Source organism: Phalacrocorax aristotelis, chromosome 3 (assembly GCF_949628215.1).
Source record: "Phalacrocorax aristotelis chromosome 3, bGulAri2.1, whole genome shotgun sequence".
Lineage (NCBI taxonomy): Eukaryota > Metazoa > Chordata > Aves > Suliformes > Phalacrocoracidae > Phalacrocorax > Phalacrocorax aristotelis.
The window spans coordinates 109,612,562-109,626,713 of NC_134278.1; the positions used below are offsets into that span (position 1 = coordinate 109,612,562).

The 14,152-nt window shown below is 38.7% G+C and overlaps 1 protein-coding gene across 5 annotated transcripts in view; it reads right to left on the reverse strand.

Annotated features, from left to right (window-relative positions):
* The window catches only part of THADA (THADA armadillo repeat containing), a 165,271-nt gene that overhangs the window by 84,851 nt on the left and 66,268 nt on the right, over window positions 1–14,152 (reverse strand). For all 5 annotated transcript variants that reach the window (XR_012659875.1, XM_075089031.1, XM_075089029.1 and 2 more), the window contains exon 29: window positions 6,788–6,956. Coding sequence is in view for 4 of the 5 variants with exons in the window: in XM_075089031.1 (XP_074945132.1) it covers window positions 6,788–6,956 (169 nt within the window). In the remaining variant the exon portion in view is untranslated. The remainder of the gene's footprint in view (window positions 1–6,787; window positions 6,957–14,152) is intronic.

Below are 14,152 nucleotides of genomic sequence, written 5' to 3' on the forward strand. Positions count from 1 at the left end.
CCAGCAGAGGTTTTCTATTTTATTCTATGCAGTTGTTTGATTGCTCGTACAAAGTACCACCAAAAGGATAAGGAATCTTCATGAACAAAACACCTCCCAGCCAGAAACTGTTCCTCAATGATACATGCAGCTGGGAACTTCTACAAGAAGCTTTATCTTGAACAGTACAATCCATCTCCTGATGGAGGCCGAAATGGAGGCAGCATGCATGCTTAAAGTCATGTAGAGCACTCTCTTCATATACACAAGCATCAAATGTTGAGGAAGAAGTCACTGAATCCTCTTTTTTCCTAATCTGTGCCCAAAAGATGCCAAAAGGAATGCAAAATGCTTTCCAAAAAGAAAGGACTGCATTGTAAATGGGACAGATAAGGGAAGCAAAAATTTTTTTGTACTGTTCTGTATCCCAATCTCAAGCCAGACATTGTCAGCATTTAGCTACAAATCCACACAGGACCTCTAAGAAGTTTGTTAGCATCGTCAACGTTTCCAAAGTGTCCAAAGCAAGGCACAGAGAAGTTAAAAACACAATGCCTCTTTTAATAAATTTCATCCACCTGAACCTGTATGTTCTAAGAATATATAATTGTAGGCTTGCCAAAGTGAATGTGAGGAAGATCAAACTGGTAACATACAAGATAACAACCCAACCGATGTGCAGATTCTTTCATTTGAAAAATAAATAAACCTTAATAGTAATTACATCTACTCCATGATTAATTGCAGTTGTCCAAAGAATTGTTCTCAATATGAACAGTATGTAAGGGTATGTACACTCTCATTAGAGTACAGATTTTTCCAGTGCACGAATGTGAAAGAGATTTCTGGAAACTAATGAGTGCAGAACTATGACTGAAAGCTCAGTCATACTGCTGCCATTCCACTGTACTAATAACAACTAGATTCCAGGTCTATGCACTTCACACAGCCTTTGAAATCCAGCATCAATCATGTTAACTGATTCTCACAAGATAAAAACAAAAGTTGAAGTCTCACATCTGCTTTCCCTGGCAAACCAATCTGAAAGTTCATGCATTTGGGAGGTTTTATTAATTGTCATAAATATTCTACAACCAGATGAATTAAAGGTGCTGCCTTGTTTTCTGGGCAAATCATGCTTAGGGTTCGTGTAACTTCTCTTTACTTTAAAGCACCTAAAGGAAGAGGTTAATGAATTACAGGGATTAAGAGGTTTGTGTGAAGGTGCAGGGCTGTGATCTTGTTGGGATCATGGAGACAAGATAGGATAGCTGACATGTTTGGAGTGCTGCAATGCTGCTCTTTAGGGAAGTACAGGTGAGGAAGATGAAGAGATGGAGTTGGCCTCTATGTGAGAACAGCTGGAACACACGGAACTCTGCCTGGGGATGGATGATGACCCAGCTGGCAGCTTATGGGTAAGGACTGAAAAGCAGACCTGTATGGATGTCACCGTAGTAGGTGTCTGCTTTAGGCCACCAAACCAGGAAGAACAAGTGGATGAGGCCTTCTAAAGACAGCTAGAAGTAGCCTTGTGTTTTCAGGCCCTGGTCCTCATGAGGGACTTCAACCACCCTGGTATCTGCTGGAGGACCAACACAACACAGTGTAAGCAATCCGGTGGGTTCCTGGACAGCCTTGATAACAGCTTCCTGACAAATGCAATAGAGACAACAAGGAGAGGTGCTCTGCTGGACCTCCTACTCACAAACAAGGAATGACTCATTGAGGATGTGAAGGTCAAAGGCAGCCTTCAGTGCAGGGACTATGAGATGGTGGAGTTCAGGATCCGGAGAAGAGGGTGCAGGGCAAAAGCAAGACTGCAACCCTGGACTTCATGAGAGCAGATTCTGGCCACTTCCTACATGATTCTACCAAGCAGATCCAGGATAAGGCCCCGGAGCGAGCAGGGTCAAAGAAAGGTGGTTGATACTCAAGGACTACTTCCTCCAAGCTCAAGAGCAGTCCATCCCAACCAGCTACAAGTCAGGTAAGCATGCCAGGAGGCCTTCATGGATGGACAAAGAGCTCATGGCAAAACTCAAACATAGCAAGGTGGAAGAAGATAACAGATGGTGGAAGCAGAATGTAGAAGCAGATAACCTGGGAAGAAAACAGACACCGTCCACACATGCAGAGATGCAGTCAGGGATGCCAAAGCCCACCTGGAGATGAAGCTGGCTGAGGCAGGGTTGAGGTACTGAATGTCATCTTCATCTCAGTCTTTACTAGTAAAGGCCCAGGTTGAGGAATAACAGAGGCCCAAGCTTTCCTTCCCTAGTATGCCCAGAAGCTTACCTTCTTGGACTCTGTTCAGTATAAAGTGTAAGTGTACAGAACATGTTATCTAAACTGTATATAAAGACGGTTCAAAGTTTCAATCAGTTGTTTCTAACCCAAGTAAAATTCATGTTTATAATATTTAACCTTTTATTTGAATAACAATCTTAAAAAATAATTTGAGTAATTTACATCAAAATTTTGATGGTTTACACAAGACCATCTACAGCAATAAAAGCTACGAGTGTCATACCCACAAATCTATACAAACAAGAATTAACCAGGTGCAGACTGATGGAAATAAAAATTCTGCATAGCTTCATGAAGATGCCCCAATCACTGGCATGATCAAAGAATAATTAAAAAAATACAGGGCAGACTGGCAGAAATCTCAAGTCATCACCTGTCCATCTCCCAGGCCCAAGCAAAATCTTATATATACAATGGCAGATCCACTATTTGTAAGTGCTGAATATTAAAGCATTCTTAATGTCACAAAGTAGTTTCCAATATTTAAGCTTATATTTGACTGTGTTAATGAACTAATGGAGAAAAGTATACCTTTCAGACATCAGCTATCAATAGCTTCTGTTTTCCAGGACTAAATATTACTGTAGAGATCTCTTGAAGGCTACAGCCAATTTTTGCCCTGGCCTTTCCAATTTCCTCTCTGCAGACTCTTGCTTCAGTATGTTTCTTCTTGCATTGCATTCAGTAAAGAACTCCTAATTTGTCCAAGCTGGTGTGTTATTACACTATCTATCCATTCTGTGTTAGGTTGATTCCTACTTCTGGAGTTATTTTTCTGAAGAACTACCAGGTCTTTTTCTACTCAGGGCTGGTTTCCATGTGATCTTTCTCTATGAATTCTAAATTTAAATAAACCTTGAGCTTTAATAATGTTTGGAGGTCTTTGATTAACTCTTGACTCTAACAAGTGTTTTGCTCAATACATTTAGGCTTATTGCAACTGAATAAAATTAGGCAAACTGAAGACTGGAAGCCTTCATCAACATCAGGACTCAAAACACACTCTTTAACATAGATGTCATCTTTACTGTAGTTTTCAGAGACCCACTTAAGACTGTTGTCTATGAGACTAGACATTTCTACAAAAACACAGGCATGAAAAGAAAAAGCAGACCACCACGCCCCTACCTGCATAGCTTAGGAATACCACTACAAGTCAAACCAGTACATTGAAATTACTAATCACAAGTACAGGTTATTGAAAAAAACATTTTTTAATTAGTTATAGCTTAATTCCGAATTTCTTAATTATTCTGAACAGATGGAATATATACTGCAGGAATTCCAACCCTAAGGAGGCAGAACGTCAAAAAATTATTTGATCCACTGATAAGGATACCTCACAATCTTCCCAAATACTCTTAAGTTCCTTGGCAACTGCCAAAAGTCCAAAAGTTTCACAAACATAAAGGCTTCTCTAGTTATAAATTTTGATAGACTTCTGGAAGTCTCAACATAAAGCTCTGGACGAGCTCTTCCTTTGAGCTGATCGGCCAAAAGCCCTAGATCTTAAAACTAAGGAAGCCAGAAATATTTCACCATTCAAGAAGGCTAGAAGATTTCTGCATTTTCTTGAGGATTACAAACTTAAGTCCCTCCCCCTCCCCCTGCCCCCCATGCCGGTTTGGATTATGGAGCAAAGAGGAAACTGCACTCATAAAGGAAACACTAAACATAGAACAGACTTTTCTTTGTCTTATTCAAGTCAGTGCTTTTACTTAAGAAGCAGAACTACTCCTCAAAGAATATCATCAGTTCCATAAGAGTTACAGAACAGCAGTATTCCTCCTAGATAATTATTGATAAGAATGCTTCTGCAAAACATGTAAACCATAAGATTATTTTATACTCATGCATTTTTATATTTCTACATAAATTGAGCCACAATTATCACACTGGGGAGGAAAAGCCATGTTTTCACATAATGCAAAGGTCTGAAGTTAAACACAACACATTTGCATCCACTGTCAAAAAAACACTCCTTGTCAATCTAAGCATTTTGAAAACCAGGCCATGTTTGGACAAGCACTCCATCCTGAAATCTTTTTGAATGATCTTTCTATAAATTAACATTTGGCTTGCAACAGATGAAGTGATTACATAACTCTGAAGCATAACTGAAATATCTTCAAGATTCATTACATTTGGCACTGCCACATAAGCTTTAAGTCTGAATAATTCCAACTTTCCTGTTCAAGACTTGACAGCATATGAACACTGAAATAAAAAAAAAATCAGGCAATGAACTTAGTCAGCTTCTGACTAATGTGACTGAACAAATGAAATAAAATTACTGAATTCCATTTTCATAAGATATTGGCCTTGCATTGCTGGAAAAATGTAAATTTTATTGAGTTTTGAAAGACTCACTCTTTTTAGTAGGGATTTTTGTTTTGGTTTTATATCAAAGAAGATAAACTCTCTACTGTGTCATGGAAATGCAGTGCAAACAGTTTCAAACACTGCCAGATTACTGCCTCTTCAAGTAAAACTTCAGAGAAAGAGTGTTTTAACAAATAGTCCTGTAACATAATTTTCTACAGTTCAATGAGCCTTTAGCAGCAGCTTTGCAAGTCCTGTCTTACATTGTTAAAAAAGAAACTGAAACCACGCCTCCAACAACCCCTGGAAGTCACAGTTCTTTGCTCTTTGTACTATTTACAGGAGGTGCATGCTAGCTACATGTTGAACTACCTGGCATTTGTGTTTTAGAGGTACAACATCAAACACCACCACCTCCCTTTTCGGACATCTTTATCACCCTACAGTATTTCTTCTGACTGTTATTTTTAACTAGCAACAGACAGTCCAGCGTTTCACTCATACACTGGATTTGATTAAGTATTAAATGAAGACTTCGCACAACCTTGATTCACAAGTCATAAAAGCAAGGCCCAAGACAAAGATGAGACACAAAACATCACTAAACTGCAATGGTACAACTGACACTTTTTGAAGAATGTCTGACTGACAGCACTGGTCTCTCCCTGGTGCAGTACCAACTGCAGTAGTGGTTCCTAGTAGCTGCTCAAAACTGACAAAAAATCACCTTAAAGTCCTGAGAATATCTCCTTCCTCACAGGTATGGAAAAGACGACTCCCTACACTTATGCATAAAATCGTGTTAGCAACACTAGATTAAAAACCAGGTCATCCTTTGGGCTTTTCCAGAACCAACCCTCCATTATGTTTTTTTTCCAGGTCACTGAAAAGAAGGCAGTAGCTTTATACACCACACCCAGTCCACGACCAGGGTTATAATAATTTTGGACTAAGAAAGCACTTCATTCTCTCTGTGGAATAACCCTCTCTTCCTAACACTTCAGGAGGTTCAGGAGTTTTGTGACACATCAGGGCTGCACAGATGATTTGATGATGTCAATCTCCTCCTGCCCATGGAGACGCAGCAGCTCACAGGTCTAAGCACATACATGCATACAGGTGCATGTACTGCTTTTCAGAGCAGAAAAGACTGGACACGACCATCCCACCCCTGTGACAACCTCCACTGTAACCCAGCTGTCATCCAAATCCAGATTCAGTTGGGGGAAACCCTTTACAGGTAAAGGTGACAGTAATAGCTCTAGAGGGACTTCATTAATTTCCCTGGCGTAGTCTCCCATAAGGTCACGATTTTAAAGGGAAATAACATGCTGGAAAAGATACACTAAAAAACCAACCAACCAACCAAACAACAAAACCCCACACACACCCCACCACAGAGTTTACAGTGGGAATGTGTACCTAGAGAGGTTGCCAACTCAGGCAGACTAACAAAGCTGATCATGTACAATACAGCTTTGTTGGAGGGTTGCTCATGAAAAACAGGCAATAAAAATAGGTAACTTATTACCATGATAGCGTAAAAATCAAACACAGTGAACCAACTGCCATAAACCAAAGGAATGATATATGGGGAATGAAGAAATTTCCAATTCCAAACCAAGAGTGAGCTGTTCTCCAGAATGTTTTCAGAAGAATACAGTATCAAGCTTATCACAACTTGTACAGCAAACTGACAGGAAGCTGCTGGTGTAGCAGGAAAAGCAAATGAGGTAATATGTAAATGTTTAGCTAAGTGGCAAGTCTCAGTATCTACAATGCTATTGGTGCTTGGAGTTCAGCTTTGCCTCAGATTTACTCTGTGATTTTGGGCAAGTCACACAGATGTCTCTCTAGATATGTTTAGATAAAGATATTTGCTCTCAAAGCACTTTAATCTCCAGAGATGAAACATTACATGAAATGTAAGTGTTGATATTTACAGCTTACAGCCTTCTAATGATGGCTGAAATGTGCATTCCCCATTTACCATCTGATAGAACCGACTCAAAAGCAGTCTTCATACATGTTTTGACAACGTGTAAGCGTTCAGCACAACTCATTGTTTTATCTGGCTGAAAAGTATAATCAAAAAAAAACCCAACAAAAAACCCACAGTAAAAAAAACCCCAATAACAAAACCCCCCCACAAAGCAAAAAAACCCCAAAAACTTACTTGCAGAAGTGTTCCATGAATATTATTCTGTCGTATGCAAGGACTGGTAGAGTCTGGAAGCCTCTCTAGCAAGGACAGCACTGTATGAGGTACTTCATTTACCGTAACGAATGGAACAAGCGCCCGACCTGACATCTCACGTGAAAGGTACACAGGAGAGTGTCCACACCTAGAAAAAGGAGAAATACCCATCATCCAGCTGCAATCCGCTGCTATGGCTAGAAGAAAACAAAGGGTAATGCAATGAAAACTAAAACACATTTCTCACAAATCAAATGCACAGACTTTCTTCTCAGTAGTGAGAGAGCATTTGCCCAGAAACATAAGTCATACTACAGCCATGTTGGAGGCTTTTCCCCCTCCTCTTCAGAAGTTCCTGTGTTTACATAAAGTATTAAAAAAAAAAGTAATTATACCATGAAGCAGGTAAGTATATGGCCCTGTTTCATCTTTCTTGATGTTTGTGTTACTTACTATACACGAGGCAGGGGTCGGTCTCTTCTCCCTAGTAACAAGCAATAGGACAAGAGGAAATGGCCTCAAGCTGTGCCAGGGAAGGTTAGGTTGGATATTATGAAAAACTTCTTCACCGAAAGGGTTGTCAGGCATTGGAACAGGCTGCCCAGGGAGGTGGTTGAGTCTCCATGTCTGGAGGTATTTAAAAGAAGGGTAGAGGTGGTGCTTGAGGATATGGATTAGTGGTGGACTTGGCAGTGATAGGTTAGCGGTTGGACTCAATGATCTTAAGGGTCTTTTCCAACCTTAACGATTCTATGATACTATGATTCTATATAGCAATCATATTCAAATGTGTTAGGAGTTTGACTTAAAACTATTAGACTCCATGTTCTTCATCAGATGTTTCCATAAGAACCCAACATGGCACCTGCTGGAACTTTAGGCCATATCTCCCACAGGTTTTTAGAACATATTTAAAGGGAGGAAGTAAAAGACACATTGGAAAATAATTTTCCATTATTTATAATTAGTATCTAAAAAATAATTTTTTATTTACTAAAAATTAACTGTTAAGACTCAAAATTGTATATAAAACAGAGGCCAAAAGAACATTTATCTTAAATGTTCTTAAGGTTTTAACTGGCTATACATTTATGAATATACATATAATTAACTATTCAGCTATATTAACACATTAGCAAGCTGTATACTACTTCAGCAGCATGTATACTGAGTTGAAGTGAATAAAAATCTTTTATCAGCTAAAAATAGGTTAGGCTAAGTCTTTCAAAGCCAGTAATTCTTATGCCAATTTTTGTAAGGCAGGTACAGTTCAGCCACCCGTAATATCAAACACTGGGAAAATTAGCACAGGGTTTAGAAATGGGTGGCCAAATGCCTTAGGTGACGTAAAATGCAGCATGGCAGAAGTTGTGCTCTGATACCTTCAGCCTAGCTGACTGTGATGACTCACAGAGATGGCCTTCCCTCCTCCCACCCTCTAGTCCTTTTCCTGAGTTGCTTCTTATATATTTTCAGCCTACAAAATCACATGTAGTTGAGATTATCCCCTGCCAAAATGGGCAAACCACTTCTGAGCTCTCCCAAACAAGCCCTGCAGGGTCATGGCTACATATTTAAAATATGACATTAAAATAAAAGGTATTCTAAGGTTTCAAATATCTCTAGCAAATGTAAATCAATACTCAAAGTAGTTGTTTACTTTCGTTTACATGAAAGAAATACAGAACAGTTTCCATCTTGAACCAGCAACTGAATTAATAGGGTTCCGAACACAAGACGTTACTCTGTTTTAATTGAGTCTTTACCAGTTCTGACATTTCAGTTGTGTTAGGCCATGGTATGCCTGAGAAATACAGACCTCGTTCAGAGGAAGTGGAGAGCTATGCCACCCCTGAACGACAGGCTTTTGTGGGAATTTTCATCCTCACAGTATGGCAGCATGTTCTATCCCCCACCTCCCCATGCCTTCCCTTGTAGGGAATGATTTTTAGAAAGATCACATTTCCTTTTCAAAGACTGGCTATCCTTCACAACAGAGTGCAAAAGCAGAGCAGTCACAACTGGAGGCTCTTTCATATGGAAGAGCTTTAATTCTGTATTGGCAAGGTGCAAGAAGAAAGTCAACTTAGCTCTTAATAAAAAAAAAATTCCTTTGTTTTAAACAAAACACATTTTCATTCTACTGCACAGTAAACTTAAACCTGAGAAGTAATTTGTCTGCAACCATTTTTTATTTCTGCTAAACCATGTTTTCTTAACCAAGAGATTCTCACATGCAGATGCTCTTTCCAAACACAAGCAACAATGATTCTGTAATGAATGTCTAGTTTTCAATTAGGTATAACTATGCTCAGGAATGTTCTTTATTTTGTCCATGACCTTTTACAAATACCAAGGAATCTGACATGGCTTCAGAAGAAGAGTGGAAAATGGGTAAAATGCCAGGGTTTCCTTTAACTTGTGCAAGGGTACTTTCCAACACTACATGCTTCAGAGCGCGCTTTCTCCTCAAAGACGATGCAATGAATTAGAATAGAATTATGTGGGGTTTTTTCCTAGTAATAAAAAATGGAGTCGAGAATAATTTTTAGATAACCTGATTCTTTGTTGTCTCATAAAAACTCACACTAAAGACTTACAACACATGCACATACGTATATGGAGATACAGTATTTTACAGATCAAATGTTGATCCATTCTGTTATTTTATAAAATTTATTATGGAAATAGAAGTGACTGCTCTGTATTTAGAAAGAAGAAAATTTTATATTACAGGCAAAATTGTCTCAGCTGCCTAAAGTCCACAACAGAGACTGCCACCTCAGCATTTATACTGAATGTATGGTAAAGGCAAAAGTGCAATTCTCAAAGCTATAGACAAGTCTAATCTTCACCTCTCCTCATGCCTCAAACTGTTGTTCTCAATAAGAACCTCAGCAGGCAAGTGTTACCCCACAGAGATGCCTAACTGGGACCCTCAAATTAGGTTCTGTTTTGCACTTCGAGGATCCTAAATAAGGAGGCAATAATCTACCTCCTCCTCCTCTCCCTGGGCAAACACACAGGTGCACAGGGGGTGGAGAACTCACCCAGCATGCAGGCGACCCGGTTCTGCCACTTTTTGTGCCTCAGAGAAATACAAACCCACAGCTCCTACTTGCCCAAAGGGCAACCCAGCCACCAGTCTATGCACCTGCTGTACATCAGTGCAAACTTCTCACACTACAGATTGCTACACAGGGTGCAGCAGTCACAGGAACTGCCATCTTAGTGGAAACCCTCCTAAGCGCACTCCTACAAAGTCATGATGAAGGAACAAAAGCATCTCAAAGTTCAAGAACAATAAGGTATCTGCTTCGTAAGAACACATATGGAAACACAGGGAAGATATTTCACTTTGGCAAATGCTTCCCAAATCTGAGAGGGGTTAACGTTCCTACTGTTTCTTCTGGCTTTTTAATAAATTTCATTAATTTTTTTAAAATCTTCTAATACTCAAAGAAAATTGGTGTGTCGTCATCCCCCATCATCCCCTGCCTCCCCCCGTCGTCCCCCCCAAGCAAGAAACAGCGCTGGTAACATTTCAGAAACAGTCCTTCCACATACACATGCAAGATACCACGCTAAGTCACCACTGGTGACCTATCCCTGAACTTCTGCATACCCTGAAGGCAGTTATGTGTACATATCTCATGTCTGAAGGCACTTGGCTTCATTCCTGAATCATACAAAAAGTTTGCCAGAAGAACGTCAAAATATACACTACTTTTTTTTTCCATAACCTGTAACAGCAGTTTTGATTTTTACTAGATCCCACTTAGATATAATCTCTTACCTGTAAATAAAACTAAACAGGACCAATTCTCAAAAAGTGAGAGTGAATGCAAATAAAACAACTGAGTAACACAAATCAACAATCTAACCCAATGTAGCAATTTTTTGTTTATGTTATACCAGCCTCCAAGATAAACTACATACCTTAAGAGTCCACCACCTGTATTCTTCAATATTTATTTTATCTAGGATTTAGCAACAATTATGGGAAGCAGTCTCACAAGCTGTATCAAGAAAAATCATTACACAATTACAGCAACCACTGTAACTCAGTTTGTACCTGCAGCAAAACCTAGCAGCTTAAGGACAGAAATATTTTCAGACTGTTAAACTCTTCTGGTTACTCCTCCTGCAGCAGTTTAACACGCTGCCATCCCTGAGATTAGTGCCACTTACATTGTGGCAGTTGTCTTGCCAGGGCATTGGCAGAAAAGAACAGGACCTCCAACCTTGGCCACTTCACCATCCAGACTCTAAGCTTCACCTGACAACAACGTGACTAAAATCTGTCACAGGCTGCCTCTCCTCTGCAGGCATGCATGAGCAATGGAGTCTTGCACCCGTTAGGGCAGCACGTGTGTGTGTGTAAACCTGTATTTAAAACTGCTTCATTTTCTTTGATTTGAAAAATACTTGGGGTCGGGCTGGGGGAAGTGTTTTCAGTATGTGACACTTTCTTTACATGCAGATCATGTATAAATAGACTTTAAAATCTAAGAAATATCTAAAATGTTTTCATATGTAAAAACATACAGTATGCCAACCTAATTTTATTATATCTCGAGGTAGCAACAAGCAATGAAACTTGAAAAATCTTCACGTGATACACTTCTATTAAATACTGAGGGCTATTAACAACTCTTGAAGTAGTATTTCACATTGAACTCAGTACTGTTTACCTAGGTGCACGAGGTATTGGGTGTAAACATGTTTACTTCAAACAGTCCATGATCAAGAACAAAAAGTCAATAAATCTGAGAAGGTTTTACTTTGTGTAACTGTAGATTCAATGCATTTCCACTGCTACATTCCATCTTTAACACTTAGATCCTGAACAACCCTCCTAACTGACATAATTTATGACCAACTCTCGTAAGGCACAAAGATTCCATACTCCTCTGCACACATCAAAGTATCTAATTTATTACTCTGGCTACAAACAACAGAACACTAGCTGTAAATAAAAATATCTTGAACTTTAAAAAAAAAAACCTGCAGGTGTTTCCTATGTGCTTATTTTTCTCCCTTTCTTATTATTCCCCCTCAACAGACCTTATAATACCCAAATTGACAAACCAAATAAGGATTACCTTTTATATGAAGGTCACGGAAACAAACAGGTAGAATTAATTTGAAAAATCACACCTGTCGCTGAAAATATGTCCATTATATTAAGGATTAACAAGGAGAAAAATATCTATTTCCAGGTTTACTGGATGTTGTCACAGCGATGTGGGCATTATGTCACTGCTTATTAACAATACAGTTCCTGCAGTCCTATAGACAGTATCACAGCATCACAATTTTGTTTTGCACTGAAATACATTCACATCCATTGCCTTCACAAAACGTTGGCAGAGGGAATCGGGAAGAGCAGCCATGAAAACGGAACTGCAACAACGGGAGAAGAGGCTGAACAATGAGGAAGGGAACATTCTGCAGAAGGGGCCTCTGATCTTGTAAGTCAAACCAAGTATCTTACCATCATCACAAAATGAGTTTGGGAGAAAAGGGCAGCATGAGGCAGGAAAGGCACACTTGCAATTCAAACAAACCTACTTGGCCTGCTAGTTAAAGCATTTTAACAGCCTCTAGGGCTTTTAAAAGATAAAACTGATTAAAAATAAATGAATACATAAAAATCAAATAGATGGTATCCTTTAAACCCTGGAGCTACTTATGCTACAAGATCCTAACAAATGCACTGGAAAGAAAAAATTGTAATAACGCTTCTGTCTGATTCTCTATAGTCACAGTAAGTTGTACACGATTGACGTTTTCTCTTTCCTCAACCACGCAGCTGCAGAGTTCAAGGCATGTTATCAGTTCTAAAGCAAGAATTAAAAACATGAAATCGCATCAGGGGAAAACATGGATGGCGATCACGGAGAAAAGTATTTCACAACAGATTTAGCTCCTATTAGAAAGAGTTCGGTTATTAAGATTCAATAGCATTTTACTGTCTGTATTAAGTGAAGTAACTTTAAAAGAAGGACTTTTTTTAGAAAGAAAAGATCATTATTTTATATTAGTTCATTTTTCCCTTTCAAGTTCTCTCCTGAAAGATTAAATTTAGCAGTGTAACAGGTCTCCAAGCAAAGAGAGGTCCAAAAATAGCATTAAAAAAATACACTCATGCTTCCATAATTCACATAACTTGGTCCTCCATGTTGGGGACAAATCAGCAGGACACTACCTATTCATTAACGTGAGAATAAGGTTTCCTGGAATATGAACAATAATTTGCCACACATGTACCTGAAGTTTCTTTTGTCCATTTATTGATTTGCTTGTTTTGTGTTTTTCTTTTTAGGAAACACAACTATGTCCCATTTTGTTAGATTTCTGTGTTCATTAGCAATTAAAGTATCCAAAGCATTTAGATTTTAAAACTCATTTCACTGCGGAAACCTGTACTGTAATTGGCTTGAAGACAATTTTTTGTTCTTTAATTGAAATTAAGGACCAAAAACCCCAGAATAATTTGAGTTTTGATATAGCCTCTCAATATTTACCTGGCAAGTAGAAAAACATTACAAAAGTATCGACAGTTTGACAGAGGTTTTAGCTCTACAATCAACACATGAACATAGTCCAGAAAATGTTTTAACTTAACCATGGACAGAAACAGATCAAGTTTAATTTCTTGTTATTTATGCAGTACTAAATTCTTATCTGTTTCCTTTAAAGCAAAGTTAATGGTTGCCTGAACTTCTAGTCTCTTTATACATTGTGTTATTTTATTCTTCCAACTTGGGCAATTAAGATAAAACCTTATGTTTTCATAAGGGCAGTGTTTTCCACACAAGCACTTAGTGAATCAGAATAGCTGTAAATACCGCAGGAAGTATGTAGGCAAAGTACAGAGACTTTTATTTGTGAAAGTGGCCCATCAGCTATGCCAGGAGCTGTTTCTTCATATGTTTTCAAGGGCTTTCTAGGAAGAAATTACAGACATTTCTCTCTTCTTGTCACCAAGACCTAGGTTATTTTAAAAAGTGGCCAACTGATACCAAGCTGAATCAACAACAGAAACTTGAATTGTTGTGGTTCAGCCAACAAAGATCTCTAACATGTAAGCCTATGAAAACTGTTACTGTGTGTAAACTTCAGACCAACAGAAATACGTTCTCTTCAAATGGAATTTGCTACAGAACATGCTGACACAATATAAATGGCGCCTCTTTTCTTGCATTCCCATCAAGAAATTTCAAATAATACCTTCAGATAGCTAACCTCTAGGTTTATTTAACTATTTGTTGAAGTCCCATGAGGTTGGAGCCTCCTTTCATCAGTTTTTGGTTCACAGCATTCCAAAGAAAAAACAAA